This window comes from Magnolia sinica, chromosome 9, assembly GCF_029962835.1.
Source record: "Magnolia sinica isolate HGM2019 chromosome 9, MsV1, whole genome shotgun sequence".
Classification (NCBI taxonomy): Eukaryota; Viridiplantae; Streptophyta; class Magnoliopsida; order Magnoliales; family Magnoliaceae; genus Magnolia; species Magnolia sinica.
Window position 1 is genome coordinate 14996683 of NC_080581.1, and position 27023 is coordinate 15023705.

The 27023-nt window shown below is 40.0% G+C and overlaps 1 protein-coding gene across 2 annotated transcripts; it reads right to left on the minus strand.

Annotated features, from left to right (window-relative positions):
* Positions 1 to 5081: 5081 nt before the first annotated feature.
* On the minus strand, positions 5082 to 27023 carry LOC131256970 (ubiquitin carboxyl-terminal hydrolase 23). Of its 2 annotated transcripts, XM_058258091.1 has the most exons (11): positions 26557 to 27023; positions 24621 to 24735; positions 13762 to 13872; positions 12171 to 12343; positions 11367 to 11693; positions 11144 to 11269; positions 9282 to 9977; positions 8139 to 8282; positions 7327 to 8017; positions 7127 to 7220; positions 5082 to 5549 (listed from the first exon to the last, which is right to left on the minus strand). In XM_058258091.1, exons 1-11 carry the CDS (start codon positions 26869 to 26871, stop codon positions 5387 to 5389), a joined length of 2955 nt encoding a protein of 984 aa, XP_058114074.1. In that variant the 5' UTR covers positions 26872 to 27023; the 3' UTR covers positions 5082 to 5386. The 2 variants fall into 2 exon arrangements, with proteins under 2 accessions (XP_058114074.1, XP_058114075.1); XM_058258092.1 differs by lacking the exon at positions 8139 to 8282.

Below are 27023 nucleotides of genomic sequence, written 5' to 3' on the forward strand. Positions count from 1 at the left end.
ATTCATTTTTTGGATCATGCTCGAAAATGATCTCTGAAAATAAATGAACGGTGTGGATATAATAAATACGTCATCTTGGGGGCTATGTAATGATCTATTTGAACCGGTACGACACGGAGCTCGACACGTACTTATACCCGAAGCAGATTGGCGAGTGTACCTCCTCTGTCTCCAAGTTGTACAAACGGTTGAAGGAAGATCAAAGTTACATGGCCCCAAAGTGATGTATTTATTATATCTACACCGTTCATCTATTTTTAGAGATCATTTTAGAGCATTATACAATAAATGAATCTTATCCAAAGATCATCTGGACCACACCAAAAGTAGAAGCAGAGATAATGATTTCACTGTTAAACAATTCGTAAGGTTTATTTTCCATCTAATCCGTTCAAAAGGCCACAAAGACCTTAATGAAGAGGAAAAACAAATTTCATATTCATCCAAAACTAGTAGGGCTACCATAATGTTTATTTTCCATCCAATCCGTTCATGAGGTTACAAAGACCCTAATGAAGAGGAAAAACAAATTTCAAATTGATCCAAAACGTCCGTGACACCAGAAAGGGTTTCAATGGTGGACGATTGATCTTCCACTGCACTGTTCGGTGTGGTCCAATTGATAGTTAAATCTGTCTTATTTTTAGTCTCAAGACTTGAGACGAGCTCGCCAAAGGGATGGGTGGTTTGGATATAACACATACCTTATCATCAGACCCATAGAACCTATTGACGTCAACACAGCAATTATATAGCCGGTGTAGCTGCTATGAGGTACACTAGTCAATCCGCTCCACTTACGTCAGCCATATAGCTGGTGTGTGGTACACTAGCCATATGATCCAAGGACGGAACTAGGGGTGTACATTGAGTCGAACCGAGTCGAGTTGGCCTCAGCTTGACTCGACTCGAACACTGGCTGACCTCAACTGGAACTCGGCTCGGCTCAGTCCTGACTGGCCAGCTCAGCTCGGTTCGGTCAACAACTCGGGTAGCTCGGGTTGAGTTCGAGCCAAGATCGAGCCGAATTTGCTATTGAGGCATTTCCACAAACACCAGAACTGCAACTTCAAAAACCCACTATTTTACAAATAGAAGCAATGGTTTTATATGTGTTTTATCAAACAACTTCTAAGTAACAAAAAAACCAAGAGAGAGAGAGAGAGAGAGAGAGAGAGAGAGAAGGTATTTATTTAATGTACATACCTTGCTCGCGATCGGTCAAAACTTCGTTGCCATCAGCCACATTTCATTGAGTCATTTTATCAAATAATTGATGAGTAACATCAATAGCAAAGTAATTAAGTCACCAAACTGATTCGATTTGAGTTCAATTCAAGTTGGATTTGAGTTCGATTCGAGCTGAATTCGATTCGAGTTGGGGTCTGCTGAACTTGGCTCGAACTCATTTTTGAGCCCAAAAAATAATCTCAATTCGGCTCGAACTCAGCTTCGAAATAAATCGAATCGAGCTTTTTCGAGTTGAGTCGAGTGAGCTAACTAAGCTAGCTCGGTTCGTGCACACCCCCAGACGAATGCGGTTTGGCTGATGACCCCTACACCACCCAGCTAGTTGGTTGAAAAGCTCTGTGGGCCCCACCATGATATGTGTGTTTTATCCACTCCATCCATACATTTTTAAAAATCATTTTATTGAATGACACAAAAAATGAGAAGATAAAAATCTCCAATTGATCACACTATAGGAAATAGTAGGAATTGAACACTTACTGTTGAAAACTTCTTTGGGGTGTTTCCACTTCATCAAGGGTTAGGTGACTTTATCAACAGGTTGGATGGAAAATTGACATTGCGGTGGGCCCTCCAGAAATTTTCAACGGTAAGTGTTCAATCGCCATTGTTTTCTTTGGTGTGGTCCACTGAAGGTTTGGATCTTACTCATTTTTAAGCTCATGAAGTAAAATGAGCTGGAAAAATAGATGGAAGGCGCGGATAAAACGCATGCATCATGGAGGGCCTACAGACCTTTTTCCACCAGTTAGCTAGCTGGTGGAGGGGTCACCAGTCAACTGGCGTAGATCCGGCAGCGGCAGAGCATCAAGAACCGTAATATAGTAGAGCATCTCTAAAGGCCACGTAGCAGGGGATTTATCAATCTGGTCCACCCATACAGGACCGATGGCTTACGTTGTTAAAACAAAATCCATGAGACAATCCTATCCATTATTTTTTATGCAGTTTATCCAACTGCATTTTTTTTTCCACCGTGGCTTTAGTGAACACAGATCAGATGGATGGGATTGTCTAACAGGAGATTGCTCTATTACTGTTTTTCGTACTCCACCGTACATCTCGCGAGGACAAAGAGCTATTTGGCCCTACTGTAATTTCTGCGGTGATCAGTCACGCCATCTCATATAAGGACGTGAGCCCAAAAATCAGACAGATACAAAACTCAGAAGGCCACAAAGCAGGAATAAGTGGAGACGGACGTCCACCATTGAAACTTCCACTAATGTTTTGGACGGTTAATATTTATGTTTTCCCTTCATTCTCACGGTACCCACTTTATCAAGGGCCGGGATAGCTTATAAACATCTCATTGGGCCCAAGAAGATTCCAATGGTGGCCACTCATCACTACTGTTTTCTGTGGTGTGGCTCGATTGAATTTTGGATGTGCCTGATTTTTGGAATCATATACTAACATGAAGCTGCGCAAGTGATGGACGGAATGGATGCCACACATGCGTCACAATCAGCTTCGCAGCCTTTCATCATGGTGTGCGACTCACATGCATACGCATGCAGACAACTCAAGCACTCCATACATTTAAGGGTGATCGGCTCATCTATGAGATGGACCATACCTACATACATCTAAGGGTGATTGGCGCATCTATGAGATAGACCATACCTAACATAGTTCGTAATATCTGCTTTACATTACCAAACCATTTCATTCTACTTTCAGGGCGTGTTTGTCTGGACGGAATTGAATGGTATATTGTGGGATCTGATCCCGATTTCTATCCAATGGTCTGTTTGGATGGCTGGATGTTACTCCACTTCATAAACTGCACTGACCTCTCAAGGGATCTATGAAATTCTTCATTCAGACTTCACGCATCCCTCGACCCTCGGTGCAACGTGGGATACAGGATGGGACCACAGGCAACCTCACAAGCGGTCCACCGTGATGTCTAACTTCGATCTACATCGTCCATACATAAGGTCCTATTAGTATAGAGAATTGGACAAAACAAAGATAGATCCAAGGCTATGGGGGACCACATCGCAAGAAGTAACTGTGCTAAGGATGCCCACTATTAAAAAACTCTTGCATTTCCAAACACTCCCATGAGTTTATGGCAAGAGGAGGGTCAAATCCCATCACCCATCCAAACTGAAAACCCAGATCATCCTAAGCTCTTCCAATCCACTGGAATACCCAGACAACCATTGACGGTCCTCTCATTACATTAAATCTAATTCCATCCCTTCTAATCCACTCTAATGCAACGTCCCAAACTAGTCCTTATTTTATTATCCATTAGAATTACCATCAAGGCCGCCAAATAAGTTACTTTTTCTACTTACATCAATAGATAAGTGACTTATTTGAGATAAGTAAGTTTGGTTTAAGATTAATTATAACTAACTTTTTTAGTTGAAGTTACTTAGGAGGTGTTTGGATGGTAAGTTACTTGAAATAAGCTACCTTAAGTAGCTTATCTTGATTTTTACTTATTAAAGTGAAGTGATTAAGTAACTTCATACAAAAATGCTACTTATAATTGATTATATATCAAACTTACTTATCTACTGTTGTAAGTAGAAAAAGTAACTTATTTGGTGTTATCCAAACCAGCCATTGATCACTTCAATCTAATAAGTAGAAACCAAGATTAGCTGCTTGAGGCATAGGTAGCTTATCTTAAGTAATGATCTAAACACCCCCTTAAGTTCTCTCAAGTACAATTATTTTTAATTATATATTTCTCCGTCTTATTACTCACCGATCTTAACATCCTCATGCATTTTCCCTCATAAAACATGACTCTGTCTTATTACTCACCCATCTTAACATCCTCATACATTTTCCCTCATAAAACATGACTCTTACTTTTGGTTTGACTGTTACACGGCAATCGCATAAGACTCCAAAGGCACATCTCTATTTATTCTCACTTGAATACAGGGAAATTTTCTTCTCAATTTCTTCAAGTACATGAATTAGTTGACACGAGATATCCAAAATATTCATTTCATAGAACTTCTTAGTCAACAATCTTAATTAATTTCGTATTCCCACTCCTATCGCTATTAAAGTTGCACTCTATATTCCTACTTTCATCCGGCTAATTTTAAATTCTTCAGGTACTGTTTGGATGCTTATAAAGTTTTATTAATTGTTATCAATCTACAAGTAACTTAATTACAAGTGATGTATGGATGGAACATTTTTCCATGTGAGTTGGGCTGATCAAGATCCAAGCTAAACCTCCCCAACCGCTTCAAATCATTTCGAGCCCGGTGCATTTATAGCTCCAGACCGACTGCTTATGGGCCAAAATACTAGTTCTGCTTGTGCCTTTGGGTCTTTCCCGCTCAGTCTTGGGTCACGTCATGACTCAGCTCAATCACCCTGATTTCAATTGACTTGCTGCCAATTCCGAGACAACATGGAACTTTTCGAGTCATCTATCATGAGCTTGGTTCAGCCCCAGGCTATCATGTTAAGTGCGTTAGGCCTAAATGTTCAGACCCAGTTAGTAGGGCTCAAAACTTGGGCTCTGATCAGCCCAAACCGGATTGACCCAACCCGAGTTCAGGTCAGGCTGAAAGCATCAACCCAATTTGAAATTGGGTTGCCTTCCGAGTTGAGCAAAACCGAGTCAGATTGGGAATAGTCCACTGTATTTTGGTCGGTCTGGGTTGAGTATAGATGAATCCAGGTTGGGTTCAAGTTGGCTCCCTGTGTTGGTTCTGGTCTGTTTGGGTCGTGTTGGCTCCACTTGAGGTTCACTTGGGCCATCTTAGGCTCCAGCTTGTAAAATAAGGTTATGTGTTGGGTCCACTTGGGTGGGCCATCACTTGTCCCATGGCCCCATAAACATATACATAATCACCATCATCCATTCAGTCCTTTTTCATCCTTTACAATAGAAATAAAAAGAAAAATATCAGATCTCCCCATGCTTCATTCTCCTAACCAAAATAGATACAAAACATAAGTCTCCATCTATCCTCCCGCTAAAATCAAAACTTGCATACATGCATTATTTCCAAAACTTCTCAGAGTGTTACAATCTTCACCACCCAAATAAATTCAAGAAACCGCCTGCAGTAGTGTCTTCTCTGCAGCAAGGACCATCGATCTCATTCGAGTAATACAACATCCCGGGAATATCGTTCTCCCACCTTCATATCCTGAAAGGTCGGTTTCCGGCACTGATACGATCCATCATCTTTATCTTCTTCCTTTGAGCTTTCTCCATTGCGAATTCTTGGAATGGATTTGAACCGTCGAAAGATTGGGCAGATTTCCTGACCTTCTTCCTCTTCCCCCGGTCATATTCTTCATCCCTATAACGTTGTAAACGCCAGCATTAGAAAAATTAAAGGAAAAAAAAAAAACACAAAATACATCAATTTCTTCCAATGATTTGATTGAAATCAAACTCCAAATACTTAAATTTGCGTGGGGGCTTGAAATTAAGAAGTATTACCAAAATACTGCATTTTCACATTTTTGGTGTAGAATCAAACCATTGTGATTTTGGGCATGTACAGATGCTATGACCCAAAACACAAACAACCATGCATAACAAGTATACTGTTTATTCACATCTTACATGGAATCCTTGCTCAAACCAAGCTAATATTAAATTGAAGCGCTTCATGAACATCATGATAATTTACATTTCATGGTCTATAACATTACTGCATATTCATTTGCTATATGAAGCTAACCATATTTGAAACTATTTCATTAAAGATCTAAAGAATGTCTTAGATACCATTCGATATACTCCCCGAAAGCTGTAATTGGTTTCGTTCTTTGGATGATATGTTGTGCATCTGGGGCGGCTCAGAAAATAGAATCTGCCCACTACTAATGCCCCAATCTCAAGCGAGCGGCTTGTAGCCATTCTTACCTCGCTATTATTTGAGGAAAACGCATCCCCCATCTTTCCCAAATTGACAAACACCATGCTTGAAACAACTTCAATGAATACCATAACGCCGCTTGATTGATTGATACAATACATCATCATTGCCATCATCATACTGCTGTCTGAACTATTTGGGATTGGCTTTGTGAATCCTGTTCCTCCATGGTTTTAAGACTAGAGTTGCCATCTGAACAATTTGGGATCAGCTTTGTGAATCCTATTGCTCCATGGTTTTGAGACTCAGATGAGCTGGAAGAGAGTCATCAAAATCTACTCAGACTCATTCAGACCTGATCCGGTTCAACACCATGATTCAAATGAGTGATTTACCGTGACTTGGATGAGTTGGGCTGATTCACGCCCAACTCAGGTCAGTCGTGACTCAACTCGAGACAAGGCGAGCTTTTCTGAGTTGCCAAGTCTTTTAACCATGTGTTTTCCAATCATTCTTATCTAAGGCCCTATGACACTCAATAGCATAGTGGTTCATTGATCATATCAATGATACATGAGAGTTAAACTGAATGAGTCAATAACATCCAAAAAATTATATAAATGGCAGAAATGAACTAGGAAGGGGCTGGACTCATATGTCATCTTTGCACCATTCTAAAAATGGTGGCAACCATTCAACAATACACACGGCATAATTGTGTGACAATCCAGACTGTCCAAATGGCTGATCCAACTGTCGAAGGAGCATAACTGAAAAATAGCACTGAGATGATAATATTAATCATATGATCTTTTCCTTCGAATCTGGACCCCACACTATTTTACCATTAACCATCCATTCGATAGCACATTGAATGGGTCGTTATGATGGCTTGATCAGTGTGATCTTAGAGACATGCTCCATCTACAGTGGTACCAACAATATGGATGGTCTATATGGCTCTAGCTCAGCACCACATGCAAGGAGGGTAAGTCATTGACATTTTGGTGCAAAACTATCAGAAGAGTCTAGCTAAGTAGGACGAGTTTTACCATTCATCGAGCACATAACCAATGTTGCTTTTCCCATTATCATTTGATTTGTGAAACTCCGATGTCAGCAATTCTATATCATCCCAACGTGCAACTGTACACAACCAAAAAAAAAAGTTCAAAATCAGGCTAAGTAAACAGCAGAAACAAAATACATAACTAAAAAGAAATTACAGAATGATGTGCGAAAGGAAACCCACCAGTGACCTCTTCTAAGCCCCTAGTAAGCATACTCATCAAACCATGCTGAATTGATCCTCTCTTCCCCTGAAAATCCGTCTCTCTTGAATCACATTGCTTCGTGGCAGAGCTCAAGCTCTTTTCTGACAGTTCATCAGTTGCAAGCACAGCACTGCTGGGCCCACTTCTCTCACCAGGACCTCTTTCCTTACCATGCAAAAAACCTCCATTGCAGTCGGTCACATCCTTCGCAATTCCATGACTCTTTCCATTGTTCAAAACAGAATGAGGCTGTCGATCTTGAACATGGGTTGAGCCATGATCGACTGTCCCAGCTTTCCCAGACGTAGATGTCCCCTGATCACTAGAGATGGAATCTTCCATTAAGGCCTTCTGGATGAGCTTCCTGCTATCTAGATTGTGCCGCCGTTTGCTTCGCTTGTGCTTCTTCCTCTTCCGAAGACTTAAAGATGCAAGAAAGAGTCCTTTTGGGCCAAAGTGTAAACACTTGACAGTACGAAATTTCAAGAGTTTTTTTGGTTTAAGTGTTGCACATGTTGTGTCAATAGCCTTCTTCTGAAGAGTGCTGCTTGCATCGCCAGACTGACTTGATAATTTAATTGAAATGGTTTCCTCCAGCTGCGTATCATTTTCTCCAGTGGACTGGCACAGTGTGTCATGTGGGCTGCTACCATTTAGAAGATCACCACTCTGGAAAGGCAAAACATGAACCAACAAAGAGAGGAAGTCATAGTTTGTTATGTCAAACACAATAGCTTAATAGAAAAGGGGGGACATGCACCATGCTTCACATTACTCAGCTGCCAGTTACCTGTTTAAATTTCTTGCATGTTGCATCACGATTTTTCTCATGAACGCAACCATTTGCAGCACTTGCTGGGTTTGACAGCTTTGCTTCCTCAGCTTTCTCGGACTTCGGATCAGTGACTCTTGTACATGCTGAGTTCCTCAATCCCTTTACAATCACAGTATTGACAGTCAGGAGGGGCAAAAGTGGGAAAACAGAGTCAAGTATGGAGCAAATTGCCCTATACTGATGGCATCAACATATTGGGCCAGCACATCAGGTCTCCAGGCCTGGCCCATTGACAGCAAGGCTCGGGCCGGGGTTGTTTGGCTAGGGCTGCAACTTGGGTTCAGGTAAACCAACTCGATTGACCCAACCCAAGTTTGAGTTGGGAAAATACTAGCCTGATTTGAAATCGGGTTGGGTTTGGGTTGAGCAAATTTCGTAATGTTAGGTCGGTTGGAAATAATCACGCGTATTTGGGTTAGGTCCAATCAGGTTGGGTCAGGTTGGGTCAAGTATAGAGGAATTTGGGTTGGGCTCGGGTTGGGTACCTTGAGTTGGAATTCGGGTCAGGTTGGGTTGCGGTTTGGGTGCTAAGATAAGGTCCAGCTTGAGTTGACCCTCAACCCTGCCCAACCCACCCAAGTTGCAGCACTAGTTCGGTCACATCATTGGCCTGTCAGGTTGGCCACGTCGGGTCAGGTCAGGCAAAGCTGGGGCAGAGTCATGATAGCGATAATGTGTTCATGCGCATACATAATATCATTAACATGCATTAATAAAATGTTCATGCTGGGGCTTGACAAACTTCTAATCAGGTTGGAGGTGGGTCTAAAGAAGTTGGCCAATCTGCTCTTGGAAATGGACCAGGGATGACCCTGACCTGGACTGGGCTTGACCCACTTAAGGTCATGTTTGAATGCAGCAATTGCCACCTGAATCAAATAGAATGGATCTATACATTTCATTTCAATTGGGAGATGAAATGAACTGTGAAAAGGTCTCATCTTCCAAGTGTTTCTGCTACTGCCCAGAACATTTTGAATGATTCAATGGCCTTTCTTAGGGTTGATATGAAATCCAAACATATTAGGATTCACCTGCCTGTCCACACAGGCCATCAGTTAATTCAGGAGCTCGAGTAGGAGAACTGGAAATAATTACCTCACACCTGCCATTTGCAGTAACCGGTTCAGTGAGAGATGTGTTTTGGAACTCATTCTGATCATTTCGTGGAGCAACCAGAACACTTGAATTCTTGCTAGATCCATTGTTATTATGATCAGAGGAACGATGCACACTTCCAGGATCGATTTTGGAACTCTGCTTTGCAACAGTGGCATCATCAGGAAGAGAAGTAGTCTTGTAACCGTTTTCTGTCAATGGGCCCTCAGTAGTATTTCCCGAAACAGAAGGATCCTTCAACGAAGGCTCCTTTGGTGTAGAGTCCCTAGATGAAGGGTCGAACTTGGGGTCCTTTGATGGGGCGAATTGTTGCAGCCTTTCTGCCATACCCAGGCCACTAGCTTGAGAAGCAGACACTTTCTTTGATACAGAGTCCTTCAAGGAAGTGCATGGGGATGAAAAAGGTTGACCCTGTGAGGTCAATGTATCCGTTTTACTTATAGAATCAGAACATTTTGAGGTAAATCTTTTCTCCATCTTGCCATTCTGAGTAGTTTGTTTTGAGGGTGAGGCAGCAGAAACAGGAATCTCTTTGTTTCCTGTAGCATTTACCGCCATGTTTTCCTTACGAACAACATCAAGTGGTTTCTTGGGAGAAGAGCTTCTTTTGTCACGAACATAAAATAGCATATAGGCCTTTTGTTCCAATACAGTCCTCTCGCTAACTTGTACAACCTGCGAAACAAGAAGAACACATCTGATGTAAAACGAAGGAATCAATTTCATAAGCATGCAAAAGGAATATTTAAATTTGTACTCTTAAACAAAGATATGTAGCAAAAATGATTTTCACATGTCCGAGGTCCATCGAAGAGCTCTTTCTCCTGTGGCATGGGGGAGGAGAACGGAGAAAAGATGAGGCGACATGGAGGTTGGTTCTAATGGCAATCTTGTGGACTTTGTAGGGGGGGGAGGTCAGAGGAGCAATCAATCTTCTGGGGTGGCCGCAAGTCAGTTGTGGATGTCTTTAGGAGGGTGAGGATTGATGTATTAGATTGGGTTAATAGTTTGGTTGCCCCCAACCATAGCGATTGGGTCGAGTTGGTCGGGGCTTCAATGTAATTTTGCCTTTTTTGTATTCTTTGCCTTCTGGCATTTTTCAATAGAAGTTCGGTTATCTTTCAGGGGGAAAAAAGAAGAAGAAGAAGAAGAATATTTTCTCATACTTATATTATATCAGAATGGTAGCATGACTTCTAGTAATAATGGCATGTACTGCCTTGATATTCTTAAAAATAAAATAAAATTGGAATGGCATTAATAGCTTGTCTATGGCAAGGCAAATTTGCCAATATGACTCAAGCAAGTTTAGTCTCAGCTCGCATGTCCAGTATGATGCATCCAACCACACATCCGAGATGCTAAGAAGGGCCTCACCATGTAAAATTGTAAATGCAGGTCTAAAAATAGGCCAATCCACTCAACAGATGGTTCACACAGGCTCATAAATTATGGATAGTTTTAAAAAATCACCAACAGTCAACATCCAACACATGTGGCCCGCTAGAAAAGTGAAATGTCCTGATCTTTTAGTTAAGGATCTACATGGTCGGCCAGTCTGGATCTTGCACACATGTTCCACAATGACACATGTGGCTGCAAGTGCATTCATGCACATCCTATTGCATTTCTCCCAGGCCGGCTTTTGCTGGAACCTTGGGTAGAGGAATTACAAAGAATAAAAACAGTGGTGGACAAAGATATAAGATGCATTTGGATGCACAATTGAATTGAATTGCATAAACAGTCACAAATAATAACTCTCTCCATTACCCTTTAAATAAAAAAGAAAAAGGAGAATTTTTTTCTTGTGTATCCAAACAAAGTCATATTGTCTGTACCTGGTTATCATCAAGAGAATACCACATTCCACTTGATGTGCGTACAAAACAGTAATAGTGGCCAGAATGGGTACTCCACCCAGCATGAACCAGAACACCATAAAGGGTGTACTTCAAATCTCCTTCCTAAAAATTACAAGAAAATCAATAGAGCAAAAATCAATATAACAGCACCAAGGTGAGTTGCAGCAATATGCAAAAACCCAACAAAGGGTCTACTCACACGTGGATCACTAGCAAAGGGTTTCAGGTCCAAAGTAGGGCCAAAATCAACTTTCTTATTGATCTTTTGTCCAGGTACATGTGAACCAAACCGCTTCAGATGAATGGTGAGGACATATGGGGCCTTGTGAATAGTAAGCTGCTTGAGGGCCTTGACTTTCTCTTTGCACCGCTGGCATTGGTATTGCTTCTCTCCTCCGTCTAACTGCTCCCTGGCTGTGAAATGTGCGAGTGCTTTACTCAACGAATCAGCCTTTACTATTTCAAGGCTTAAATCCAAGAAGGGGTCGAATTTATTGGAACAGAACGAACATTGCGTGCATTTCACCTTCAACATGTTGGACAGTGAGACAAAGGAAAAAAAAAAACATCCAAGAATAAGTGCAGGGAGGATAATCTGTAGTGAGGAACACAATTGCTCAGTGGAGCGTCTGTTCAGCCCTAAACAAATGTACGTGGGGCCACACCTTCACCAATCCAAATCACTCATATGATGGGACCACATTGAGAATAGGGAATTCCCCAAAGTTTCCCACATCATATGACCCAACCACTAAATTTGACACATGTTATTGGGACCATTCCATTTTCATTGGATGGCTATCACAATTTGATATAGGAGATCAGAGCATGCTGGATTCCAGGAAGGGGCCCACCAAATCAACAGCTTAGGTTACCAAAAGGTAGCACCAACCTGAACCATTACTAGGTTGAATAAGAACATGTTGTTTCTCTTGATTGAGCATCATCAAATCCCTCATCTAAAGTTCCAAAGTCATTTTATTACAAAATCTGAAAATGTTACCTGGCTCCTGAGACGACCACCAAAGATCTTGTGGACCAAGCTTTTTTCATAAGCACTAGGGGACTCACTTGACACTCCAGATGGTAAGCAACATTTGTGCATTGATTCTAGCAAGTTAACCATGTACTCATGTGCGTCCTCCTGTCTAGCATTGCGGAAATTCCTAGATATGCCTGATCAGGTAGTCAAGAATCACAGCTTCTATGTCACCCAGAACCATTATGGAGAGCAACATTTTGAATATGGTATTAATGAGCATACTGGTCAGGCCCAAACACGATATGATAAGGGGCATATCAGGCAACACAGGCCTGTACAGTGGAAATTTTATTTTTGCACAAAAAAGACGAAAGAATCTTGGGAAAATAGGGGGAAAAAATGTAAAACACAAGAGTCTATCTTCTTCTTCTTTTTATTCTTTTTCTTCTCCCTTTTTTGTTGTTGTTGTTGTTGTCATCGTCATTTTAACATGTATTATTCAACAGTGTATCAAATCATTCTCTAGTAAGAATGCTTCCGGTAGGCTCAACCTACTGAAAATCAACCACATAAGACCTAATTGAACATAAACCAAGATGATTTGCTGGATTAGGGCCCATTGCATATGAATGCAATGAAAAGAAGATGAAAGAAGGGGGTGTGGTGGGTTATACTTTTTTCTAATACAATGATGGTTTATACTTTTTTCTAATATTTCTCAAAATGGTTCATTCCACTTCGATGCATTGAATACCACTCAAATATTGTGTTCTGATCCTCAAAATAGGCCTAGATCTAGTATAAAATTAGTTTCCAAGCTTTCCCCATGGTTGAAATGAAGGAAGAAGTGGAAAATGAAAGAAAAGTTGAAATTAAAAAATCAAAATAGGGCCTTCATTATCGCCGTATTGATGCTGATGCCAAAGTTGAAAATCAAAATGACGCTTTTATGGTTGTGCCGAGTCTTGGAATATTGGCCCAGATAGGCTGATACAGCTCCTTTTTTTTCATAACCAACACCATACTGCGTAATGGGGCTGACCGATATGCTTACAATACAGTTCTATCATAACTGACCTTTAAAACCATCATTGAGGGGAGACATAGGGTACCCATCTAGCCTCACTAAACATGGCCTCAATTCCGATATTTGGGGCCCATAGTTAGCTAATCCAGATTGTGGTCTGAATGAGGCATTGTGGATGGGGGTGCTACAAAAATCTCCCTGATCAGAACATATTAACAATTGCTATTTGGCCTAGTTGTCAATTGAATTTGGACCACATTCTGGTATTTTTTTTTCTTTAACATAGGTTTGTAGGCCACCAATCAAAGGGTTAGGACATTAATCTAGGAGAATTTCAGAGCATACCCCAACCACAGTGAGCCCCATGAACCAATGATCGTGATAACCAAACCACCAGCAATGCATGCTCAGGGAGTCTCAACAAACTGAATATTTTTTTTTTCTGAAGGAACTGTGATTCCCTTGGCCACTAGAGCAGTTTTATAATGAATATAAACGAAGCGTGGAGAATTTGAACTCCTTTGTTATTTTGCAGAGAAATATATAGGCAATGGATTTCAATAAAATAAAAATTCATTAGGATACATCGCAAGTTCTTCACAAGATGAAGAGGTGATAGTATTTTCCCAGTTGATTCTAGAGCAGCTCTGACATGGTTCTGGATAGCACATAATGCACAAAATCCAGCAGTGTGGCCTACACAAATCCATATTGAAGCGAAGTTGGACCAAAGCATTATTTGAGAAAGCTTGCAATGTAAACTGTGCGAATCGATTTTACAGAAAGCCATACAACAAATGGAATCGACAAGTGGTGAACCACAATCAACATAAAAAGACTACACAAGCAGCAACATGATGTAACTGTTTATGCATCTCAGAAAGCCAAACAGCCAACTGCAAAGATAATAAAACACTCACGCTTCGCACAACACAGATCAAAGATAATCAATTATCAAACTCACACATAAACCATCCACAGGTTAGGTATAATAGAGAATTTAGTTAGACATCAGCTAAAATACGCAAGTAATTATACTTAAAACTATAGCTTCTAAAATCACATTTTACAACAATTGTTGCAGTAGTTAGATAGAATCATGAATATATATATATATATGGGAAAAGGTTCTGTGTGGTCGAGCTCATGGGAACTTCACATGAGGTTGAGTTGTGTGGGCCCCATCGTGATGCGTGTCAAACATCTACCCCATCAGTCAGATGCACCATTCCATGGTGGGCCTCGGGCTAAAAATCAAGTCAATCCGTGATTTGTGTGGGCCACACCACGTACAAAAGTTGAGAGGTGTTACCCTACATTAAAACATTCATAATCATTTGTTGGGCCCACCAAGATGTGGTTCACAAATCCAGCCCATCCATTATGTGTGTCCCACTTGGATGAGGGGTCAAACCAAGTTTCAGATGCATCCAAATTTCAGGTGGGCCCCACCAAGTGCTTTTATATGTTTTAGGCATGTTTTCACATGATTTTAGATGGTATGGCCCACCTGAGTTCCGTATACGGCTGATTTTTGGGATATCCCATAATTTAAAGGGGACCCATCAAATGCAAGGTGTTGATGGTCGACACGCATCATGGTGGGGCCCACACAGCTCAACCCCATGGGAAGTTCCCATGAGCTCGACCCCATAGAACCTTTTCCCTATATATATATATATATATATATATATATATATATATATATATATATATATATATATATATATAGGAAAGGGAAGCAAGGAATGTTGCTATCTGCAAGGCCAGAAGGGTTTCCTGGTTGGTTCACTAAAAACCCAATTACGCCGAGAAAAGATCCCAGATACAAGATGCTGATGTAACAACAGTCAACACTGGCTGAATTTAGTTTTTTAAGGTAACAATCTTATAAAGGCAGGCCAAAGCCCAATAGAAAACAAAGCAGATTACAGACTAAGAAAAAGAAGAAGAAAGAATGCTCGCCAAAAGCTTTTAAGCTGCTCTAGTAAAAACCTACTAAACTCGCTTGCTTCAGCTGTAAAGTACTGGTAATTCCTCTCACCCAATAGATCCCAAATGCCTGCTAACATGTCTTCAAATTATCCTCCCTTTCTTCCCAACTCCTCCCCCATGCCAACCCAAGAAGAAGCTCTCAATAGATGCTGGCATTATTCACAATACGGTGAATAATGTGAAGAAACTTTCTCACATTGCCTGAGCAAAGGGGCGATGGATAAAGAGATTATCAACAAACTCCACATTCTACATACTCATTATGTAGAAATTACGAATCACCATCTTCCTCTTCTGAAGATTATCAACCATGAGCACCTTGTTCCTTCCCACACCATAATGCCAAATGAAAGCTTTGTGGCAAACATGCTCTCCTCAAGGAGACCCGAGAATCAACCTATATAGGGAACTAACTGAGAACTGGCCGAAGTTCTCTTTATTCCAGAGATGGGCAGACGCTGCGGAGATGCTCTAAGAGCCTTAGAAAGTCATCCAATTCCCTCCTAGCCATTACCTCTCCACTGCAGAGATGCTCTAAGAGCCTTAGAAAGTCATCCAATTCCCTCCTAGCTATTACCTCTCCAAAGATTACCATCTCCGTACCAAACCGCCATAGCCATTTGCCAAGCAACATGGAATTCATAGCTTCCAATTTCCTCAAGCCTGCTCCCCCTTCGCCATAGGGCTCACAAACCTCTTCCCACCGCTTGACATGATTGTTTTGAAGTCTAAAGCAAGACAGGTTAGGGGAAGGGAATGACTTATAAAAATAAGCAAGAATGTAGAGGTCCAACCGTCCAAAAGAAAATAATTAGCTCAAGATTCATAAACAACCACTGCAAGTGAATTTCTCATTTACTAGGTAACGACATAATGAATTGAGAAATGTCTTAAATGGCAAGTTCCGACCAACAATAAGGAGACCCATAGGCTAAGGCCATGGCCTGCCAAAGTGGCACATATATTACAAAGACAAATGCAAGTATGTAGGTCATGTCATAGAAGATTTATGTAGCTCCATGATGGTACATGTGGCAAACATGTGCGGTGTTGGGCTGTTCAACTAGTGGATAACCATGTGGATAGGCAATATCACAGGAGCGAGTGGATTAGACTGTGGCATCCATCTAGTCACTGACCTGCAAAAGGGGTGGTGAAATCATTACAGAGCAAGCAATCTACAGTCAACCAGAAAAAAGTCGCAACAAATGAGGTTTGTATGGTTTTATACACTGGTTTCAGAGTGTACTACTGCATTTCAGGAACCAGTATGACATACCGAAACTAATACGACTTGTCCGATTTCCACCAAATTGAGTGGCTGATGCATAAAATAATAATAAACTAATTAAAAATCACCGATATGAAAAATAACAATAATAATAAATAAATGGGGCACCAGTTTGAAACGTTAAAAACAATTTTAATAAAATGGAGCCCCAACCTAGATGATTAAGAAAAACCCAATAATCATGGTTTCTCCATTCAACCTTTTTCTTTTCTTCTTCTTTTGGGTTAAAAGGTGGGGATGTCCACCTGGGATTTATTAATTGGGAAAATGAACAGCCATATGGCGTTGCGGGTGTTTGTGTGCATCCGCAGGGAATAGTCTCGCCTCAAAAAGGGCGGGGACGCCCTGTGTTGTCAAGGGGGGGAAAAAAAAGGCAAATGGGGGAACCTGCAACCTTTTCTCCATCATTGTTGTCATGTGCGACCGCATATGCGCATATCCATATGCCGATCGCATATGCGATATGGCACATATGCGATCATATATGTTGCATATGCGAAAATATGCGATTGCATATTGGCCATGGCACATTGAATTTTTATTTTTATTTTTATTTTTTTGCAAAAAAAAATAACATTTTGCCTATAAAAAGGCATCCAAATCTCCTCCATTTGCAATATTCTCACTCCAAAACTCTCTTACTCTATTTTTCTCTTACATTTCTTAATGACAAGTGGCCTTAATCTCCCTCTCTCTTGTATTTCCTACTTCCAAGTGATCTTAATCTCTCTCTTTCTTACATTCCCTCTCTTGGAAGTTGGAAGATCAAGATTCAGGCACTTATAAGTTTCAAGGAAGATAGCTTGTTGAATTTCTACCATAATAAATAAATAGCTTGTTGATTTTGTCGTTACTTCCTGTTTAACTATATTGTTAAATGTGGATGACTTGATGTTTAATTGATTTTATCTCTCTCAAATGTATTTTAAATATGTAAAATTAGTTATCTATTAACTTAGAAAAGTTCTCCTCAGTTTCTTATATTTTTTTACATTTTTTTTGAAATTTTCCCTAATGTATTTAATTTTTCAAAAAAAAAAAAAGCGATCGCACATGATCGCATATGCGATTCGACAACAATGTTCTCCATTCAACCTTTTTTCTTTTCTTCTTCTTTTGGGTTAAAAGGTGGGGACTTCCACCTGGGATTTATTAATTGGGAAAATGAAAATCCAGCCATATGGGGAACCTGCAACCTTACCCCTAAAAAACTGCTAGAAAAACATTACAACTTTCCAAGCTTTGCCGGGAAAGTTTGGGAGCATTTCTTTCTTCTCTTTCAAATCTCTTGGGTCATGCTAAAGCCAGTTGATCATCTTTTGCAAGCTTGGCATGGAGGTGTGATGAGCAAATCTCGGAATGCTATTTGATGGCTTATCGCGACGGGAATCTTTTTGATTTATCTGGAAAACTCAGAATACTTGTTGTTTTCATAACAAGGAACCTTCATTTGAAGACGTTATCTATTCAGTGAAAATTGTTGCGTCGCATTGGGCCTCCTATGTTAAAGCAACGAAATCTACTAATCTTTCTTCTTGGTTTTTGTCCTAGTGTCGGGTTGTACTCTTTCCCCATCTTTTGAGGGGTCTTTTAATAAAATTTCAATTGTCCCTTTAAAAAAAAACAAAAAAAAAAGCCATACGGGGGAACCTACAACCTAACCAAAACAGCTAGAAAAACATTACAACTTTTTTCTACTCAGCGTTTACAAAACCTTCGAAGAGAAACTACAAAACAAGTGAACTTCATTTACATTGAATATTACAAAATCCTATCCTACCCGTAAAGAGGCATCCTCTAATCTCCCTAGGCAATTCTTACAACCTATTACAAATAAACCTCCTTTGTTAGCCTTGGACTTCCTCTACTAGCCAGACTATCTGCCACCCTGTCTGTTGCTTGAACCTCTGCTGCTTCCCATCACTACTCTCCATCACCATTTTCGATACTAGGTCTGGCACTAGCGATCCATGCTTGCTGCTCGAAACTCCACTGCCTCCCATCATTGCAGTGAGACCAAACCACCATTCACTGCCAGATCTGTGGTTGGATCTGTTATTTTGATACAGACTATTGTAGAAAGAAAGTAGAAAGGGGGGAAAAAAAAAAGGACAATACTTTGATAATTGGAAAGCATTTTCTGAGCTACTAATCAAGTTTTGGATTAAGATTTTCTTATGGGTATTTGGGTCTTTGGAATTAGGTTCCTTTTAAGACATGTTTGGGTATTGGGGATGTTATGATTTGGGTTCGTGGGCTGGCTTGATTTTTTGGCAACTTGTTTGGGTTTTGGAGTTGCTTTTTGTTATGGGCATTGCTTTGGGCTTTTAGGTATTGACTATATATGATTGTCATCAAATGTGAGTGCAACTTCGTCCTCCATACACCTTCAACGAGGTACTTTTCCATATTAGGCCTGACAAGATGTGTTTCAGTTTTGTGCCGGCGTTTTGGACTGGACTTCTTTGTGTCGAGCATATGGACTGAACTTGTTTTTGTGTTGGGCATTTGGATTGGTCCTTTTTTTTGTGTTGGTGTATGGACTGGACCCCATTACCCCATCAGTCTTATAACAAGTTTTTTTTCTTTGCTATCTAAACATCCGGAAGACCAATGGTTGAACTCCTAGCAACCTAAAGTGTGTACCCACCTAAACAGCAATGCTCAAAATACTAGCACCAGATATGCCTCTAGATCATTCGCCAGCCATTGAAAGTGCCAATTGTTCACATCCTAGAAGTCTTGAAAAGTGTATGCTCGTCTCATACTACTAGTCATTTTGTCGCCACCTTACGTTGAATTTTTCTTTCATTTTTTAATAAATGTTCAATGTACCTTTCAAACTCAAGCTACTCCTTTCAGGGCAACTTGAGTTTGTGGGGGGATGTTGGAGCAAATTGAAGTAATTTTACTTAGTTTAGGAATTTCCTTATTTGTTAAAGGTGGTTATCATTGAGGTTTACTTAGTTTAGGAATTTCCTTATTTGTTAAAGGTGGTTATCATTGGGGCCTCTCCAAATCTCTACAAATCTCCCGTCTCTTCTATATATTCTCCCTATTGTTAATGGAATAGACAAGTTACGGTTTTCACAATCTAGTCTCCTGTGGTTAACAAATATATATATATATATATAAGTTGACTTTTTTTAAGTAATCGAAGTTATTAGCATTCAATTCTTCTCACCTCAAACCCCATATTCCTAATTTTACCCATCCCTAATTCTAGATCCTAATTATCTATTTTTCCCCTATATTTTCCATTTTTCCAAATCCCGCAAACTCACCAATCCAAACCACAATTTTGCCAAAATCCTTGAAATTTTCAAAATCTCCAATTCACCTTAAATCTCTTGTATGACATCTATGAAAGCTCAAATTGCTTTCAAGAAGTTTGATGACCTTAACACACTATTAGAAGAAAGAAATCAAGAAGAAAAAGAAATGAGAGAAGTTGTTGAAATTTGGGGGAAGGATATCCCAAGCTTTAATCTCAATAGAAATGAGAGAAATTATTGAAATAGAGCTTAAAAGCTCTTTCTAATCTATTTTGCACCCTTATTAGGTGTAAAACACCAAAAAACCAACATAAATGAGGTACCCATAAGGGCACTTCTCGTAAAAAGCAGCATGCACCGCAAGTGCGCCTAGGTGCACCCAAACGCTAGACGCTAGGCACATACCTAAGCGCCACCTAGACACACACCATGGTAAAAGCCTCACATAGGGATCAGGTGAGGCACAATAGGCCCAAGAGGCCCAAGCACATGCCTGGGTCACTTTTGAGTAAACTGGAATGGACTCTTTGCTCAAAACCTTGAAGGATCCCGAATGAAGGCTCGAAATGCTTCAATTCATTAAAGGTTGAGAGACAATGCAGCCCTAGTTGTAACCTAGAATGAAGCGGAAAATGCCATCCATGAGAAGTGAAAACAAGATCAGAGTAGATCGCAATCAATAAATTTGCAAGAATGTCAACAAGACACCTTATCATATATGCATTGAGGCTGGAGCATGACAAGACAGAGTTTGTGCTTGTATAAATATATGTCAATCACTGAAAGAATTACAAAGACCAATTACTGACAAATATGATGTGGACTGAATATTTGTAAACAAAAGAAAAATGAAAGATAACAAACACAATATAATTTAAAAAAAAAATTAAATGAGGTAGGATAGAACGTCTACTCAACTAGAAACTAGAAAAATGAAAAACGTTAACTTTGATCACGGGGGATGTGTTTGTGGACATTATTGAATTGCATTGCCATTAATAGTGTAATAGGTTGGCTTGCTGGGAATAGGAAAATTCTTACAGTGGACAACCTTAGAAGAAAAGGAATGATTTTAACTAATGTCTGCATTTGCTACCTAAAAGCGGAAGAAACAGTGGAGCATTTGCTTATTCACTGCCCATTCATCTACACCATCTGGACAGATATCCTTTCTTGTTTCAAGGTCAACTGGTGTTTTCCCAGAGACATGGACCTGCTCTTAAAAGCTTGGCACGGCGTCAGAATTAAGGCTGAAAGTCAAGCGGGTTCAACCCGACCGACCCGGGACCGACCCGACGTTGGGTTGGGTTCAGGCAGAATATGTCGGGTTCGGTTTCAGGCTTGGGCGGTAGAAACACCAACCCAACAAAATTTCGGTCAGGCTCAGGTTGAAGTCTCGGGTTACCCGACCCAACCCGAACCTGATAATTATAATATAAATATATAATAAATATAATAAATCAACCGCATCCATTTCCAAGGAAGGATTTCTCTCTTCCATACCGCGCGGGATTTTTCTCTCTCATGCGTCTGAATTTTCTCTCCCAGATTGCGTGGGATGCGGATTCGCATGGATAACGTGCGAAAGCCTTTCGCATAAATATCCTGTGCAAGGATGTAATGTGGGGTCCACCGTGATGTATTTGAGAAATCCAACCCATCCACTCATTTTTCTAACTCATTTTAGGACATTGAACCAAAAATGAGGAGGATCCAAAACTCAACTGGGTCATACAAGATGAAACAGTGGGAAAAGGAACTCCTACCGTTGAAACCTTTCTAGGCTCTGCCTCGATATTTATATGCCATCCAAACCGTTTATAACGTCATTTTTACTAGATCATATAAGGTCATTTTTACTAGGATCAGTAAGAACACTAAAAACTTAGACTTACAAAACTTTTATAGCCATATAAATATTTCAACGGTGGTCACTAATCTCCACTGTTTCCTCTCGTGTGGCCCATTTGAGTTTTGGATCCATCTTAATTCTGGTCACATGTCCTAAAATAAACTCAAAAAACAGATGTACGGGTTTGATTCCTAATAAACATTGCAGTGAGCCCCACCCAGAATCCTTGCACATAACTTCCTGCAGAAGTCTTTCATCGGGAATTCCGCATCCGTTTGCATGCTCAACGGCAGCGGAAACGGATGGGCTACTCCTAATAGCCATGGTCGATGCTCTATGGACTCCAATATGATGTATGTGTCTCATCCATGCCATCCATCCATTTTTCCAGATGATTTTATGGCATCAACCCAAAATTGAGGCAGATCAAAATCTCAAGTGGACCACACCATGGGAAAACAGTAGTGATTGAAGATCTACCATTAAAAACCTCCCGGGGCCCACGGTAATTTTTATTTGACATCAAACCTGTAGATTAGGTCACACAGATCAGGATGAAGGCAAAAAACAAATATCGGCTTGATCCAAAACTTTTATAGCCCCAAGAAAATATTAAGATTTAATGGTGGGAGTTCAATCAACACTGTGTGGCCCCATATGAGATTTTGATCTACCTCATTTTTGGGCCGATAGCATAAATTTATTCGGAAAAATGGATGGACGGCATGGATGAGACACATACATCATGTTGGGGTCCACAAAACACCAACCACTAGCTGTTGAGTAGCCGATCCGCTTCCCACTGCGTAACTTCTATCCTAATTGCGTGATCCACCGTATGACTTTTAACTTATGTAGTTCTTTGGCCCCACAATGATTTTTGTTTTACATCCATACCATCCATCAATTTTTATGGATCATTCTAGAGCATGACCCCAAAAACGAGGCAAATTCAAAGCTCAAGTGGACCACACCACAAAAAGCAATACGGATTGAACAAACTATCGTTAAAACTTTCATAGGGCCGAGCTTGATGCTAATTTTCCATCTGACCTGTTCATAATATCACACACACTTGGAATAAGTTAAAATATAAATATCAGGTTGATCAGAGTCTTCTATGGCTCTAAAAAGTTTTCAACGATAGTCATTTAATCCCTATTGCTTTCCGTGTGTGGGCCACTTAAGCTTAGGATATGTCTCATTTTGGGGCTCATGCTCAATAATGATATGTAAAAATTGATGGACAGTGTGGATGTAAAACCTAAATCACTGTGGGGCCCCAAGAAGTTTCACATGCTAAAAGTCATGGTGTGTAATAGGCAAACTATTATGTAAAGATAAATTCAAGCGTACGAGTGAGAGAGGGAGTCAAAGAGCTCATTTGCGCCGGAGAGTGATCAAGAAAGAGAGCATCTCACAAGGTATGTAACTATGTATCATCATCAATCTATTATTCTCTCTCTCTCTCTCTCTCTCTCTCTCTCTCTCTCTCTCTCTCCATCATACAAAGGTTGGTTTGATTTTTTCTTTTTTCTTTTTTTTTCCCTGCATTTGAAATTATTTTGATATTTTTCACAGTCATGATCAGCATATGCGCTCAACACATGTAAAGATTTACTTTTTTTGGTAATCATATCATGAAATATAAAATGCACATGACTAGTAATATTGATGACTTATTTTCAACATGTCTCTTATGTGAGATATCCACTATTTGATTCCAAAAGTAATCATATATGTACAACTTGGATCTTCTATTTTTTGGAGGTATGTTCTTGTCTTTATAGTTTCTACTGTATTTTCTTTCTTACTTATGATATTATTTGAAAATTGATATCTTGTTAATATTTGATAATACTTGAAATTTGATATGCTTGAGTGTTACATGAGTAGTTGTCTTATATTTGAGCTTGTTTGTTTAGAAAAAATAAAGTTCTTTGTGACAAATAACTATATATATAATTAATAAAATCATGTACAAAAAATAAGGCATATATGGAAATATAGTAGGCTAATGTAATAACGAAAATATTAGCATGTATCAACCCGACCAACCCGATCGAGCCCGCTTGGGTTGGGCTTGGGTTGAGAATTTCCAACCCGAAGTTGGGTTGGGTTGGGTTGGGGTTGAGGTATAGTAACCTTGGGTTGGGCTAGGGTTGAGCACCAACCCAACCCGCTCGACTTTCAGCCCTAGTCAGAATAGGCAAATTGAAATCTCAGCTATGGCGGATGGTGATCCTAGCCACTTGGTGGGCCGTGTGGACAGATAGAAATAGCCGTTGCTTCTGAAATGAATCAAAGCCCTCTCACTTAGTGGCCTCCAACGTTAAATGTCTGGTCGCTAAATGGGCTTCCCATATTGATGTGTTTAAAGATGTAGATTTAGCCTTGGTGGGCCATGTGGACAAATACAAATAGCCATTGCTTCCGAAATGAATCAAAGCCCTCTCACTTAGTGGCCTCCAATGTTAAATGTCTGGTCGCTGAATGGGCTTCCCATATTGATGTGTTTAAAGATGTAGATTTAGCCTTTCTTGAGGCCTAGTTAGCTTCTGCTCCCTCAGCAGATTCTAGCTCTCTTGTAGTTCTGTTCCTTTTTTAATATAATCAGTTATCTTTCAAAAAAAAAAAAAGAGTGTAATAGCAAGGAAACAACCATATCATATTTTTCTTCTCAGCATTCATACAGAGCGTCTGGACTCCAAATTGGAACTGCATTAATGTCAAATTTTGGCTCGAAATAAAACTGGAATTTGAGGGCTACTTCCACATTATGAATACTAGGAAATAATGTTAGTCCTTGTCATTTCTACTTGATTCGACAGAACGCATGCAATTTGCTCTTCTTACGAACCTAGATCTAACCAATATAAAATTGATAAAGATAAGTTCTCAAAAGCAAATAACTGTTTAGATCAGAACAGATAAATCAGATACCGGTTCCAATCTTCCTAAAAATATTGCTGAATTGTGTCAACCACCTACATACCAAAGGAACAAAAAATAGAGCAACATTAAAACTCACAAGAAGATTTATGCTTCCCACTCTGCAAATATGCTGCGAAAGGTTCCGTATAAGTCAGGCATTGCAAAACTGAATTGAGGAAGCAAGTATTCCCAAGATTAGCCAAACCAGCACCCTGTAAAACAGGCAATTAGCCCCACATAGAAAGGGAACGAAAAAAAAAAAAGCAGCCAAAACCCAAATTGAAATTTCATCATCACCATCATCATCTTAGACACCTGCCAGCAATTCGAGCATAGTTTAAAAGGTAGATTGGCAGAAGTTATTGGCTGTCAACCAAACATCGACCTTCCTATTTTAAGCGAACTCTTGGAAACTAGCGATGGCAGAGGCTCACATTAACATCACACCCTTGACAGAACTACCACAGGATACTAGTCCTCAGCCTAACTATCACATGCACACCCCATACAAAGGCAAGCAAAGCTGGGTCATGGAGGGGCAATTGCCAGGCATGACTGTGGTGCATCAGTCATACCATGTATTTAATTAGTGTTTTCGGAGCGCAACTCACCAAGGGACTGAAACCCACGTGCTCACCGCATATCAGTCCATTTCTCGGTCCATTTCGGTACCGTCCCTGTATAGTGACTCGTTTTGTTTCACAATGAAACCAATATGACTGAGATGATTTTTAAAACCATGAGTTGCACACGAGGGTCATGTTCAAAGACATGCTCAAGTCATTAGCTGTACAGAACAGCAGGGAGCCAGCATCCATGTTCACCGAACACGACTTACACACCAACATGTTACATGTCAGCACAACCATTACGCACTACCCACAAAGGGGGGTTACAATTAGGGTCTGGAGAATGAGATGCCAAATAAGCACAGTGAGCACAGTGGCGCTCCCATGTACAGCCATCAATAGAAAAATGGAAGACATGCTCAAGGCATTGGCTGCACGAAAATAGCTAGGAGCCCACAGGCACGTTTACCATACACTGCTCACATACCAACAGAATCATGCCCATGATGCGTGCCAGCTCAACTGTCCCATGCGACCACAAAGGGGAAATTGGCAATGGTTAAGCTCAAAAGCATGAACAGGAATATTCTGAAACCCAAATAAAAATTTAATTTTTTTTTTAATTAAAGAAAGAAAATCCAATAAAAATATCCCAATAATATCTTACTCCAAAACCAACCAAAATCCCAGAAAGAAAAAAGGAGACACCGCCCAAGAAAGTACCCTTCAACCAGCAGTTGAAATCTAACTCAAATTCTATTATAAAAGAAAAGAAATCCAACAAATTAGTGCTTCATAACACTCAATTATAAAGAAGAAGAAGAAGAAGAACTCTTGTAAGGCAAAAATGACCCCAACAACAAGCTCAAATTAAGAGAGAGAGAAATTTAAAACAAAATCCTCCGTTTCAGGGAAGCAAAATCAAATCACTTTTGTTTTTTTTTTTTTGAGGATTAACAAAACCAAATCACATTGAAGAAACACAATTCAATCAAAAAAGAACAAAACTCAATCGAATCCTTCTAAAGTATCAAAAAACACCAAACCCAAATCAAATAAAAAAATATAAAAAAATTGCACACAATTTTTCTCCACAAAATTTCTCAACAGTACGCCACAAAACCCAAATAAAGATTCACCAAAATCAATCAAAACCCAAACAAATCCTCACAGAAATAACACTTAAAAACCAAATAAAACCAAACAACAGAATTAAATTCTCAACCAAAATCAAAACTCAACAATTCAACAAAATTCTCTACAAAAAAGAAAAAGAAAAGAAAAAGAAAAGAAAAGAAAAGAAAGAAAAGAACTCAAAAACCAAACCTAAAAAGCAAAAAATCAAAAAATCAAATCCCGCAAAATTCTCTGTAGAAAAAACTAGACAACAACGAAAAAACAAAATCAAAACTCTAATAATTAAATAATATCACCAATAAAATCAAAATCGATTAAAACGCTTACAATTCTCCGGACGGTAATGCTGAAACTTAGCTCCGGATCCAACCCATTCTCAAAAAATTCACCCCCACCGTCCGATCTCTTCCCTGCCCCGACCGACTGCCCACCTACGGTCAAACCGGGCCGCTGAGAATCCGAACTCGTTGGATTCAGCGTTTCCAAATGAAAATCACCACCATTACTACTGAAAGGAGAGAAAGCCTTCCTAGCCGGATGGAACTCGATTCTTCTCTGGAAAAGAGGATCTTTGGGAGCTGGGATCGAAAACCCATCTCCGGATTTCTTCACTTCTTGATGGAAGATCGAGATCTTCGCCATTAAATCAGAAAAGGGTTTTGAGATTTTAGGGTTTTAGAGAGGTTTTGGGTCGGCAAAAGGCGATTAGAGGGGAGGATTTTCCAGCGCCGCAGGCGTCTGTTTCTACGCTGCTAGTCTCTCTCCTTTCCTCACATAGCCGAAAGAGACTAAAA

Coding starts and splice junctions, on each gene's coding strand:
- LOC131256970 (XM_058258091.1), bottom strand. CDS start 26,871: ATGGCGAAGATCTCGATCTTCCATCAAGAAGTGAAGAAATCCGGAGAT. Junction 11,270..11,366: donor CCTTTGCTAGTGATCCACGT/GTGAGTAGACCC, acceptor TGTAATTTTTAG/GAAGGAGATTTGAAGTACAC. Junction 8,283..9,281: donor CTGCAAATGGCAGGTGTGAG/GTAATTATTTCC, acceptor GTGATTGTAAAG/GGATTGAGGAACTCAGCATG.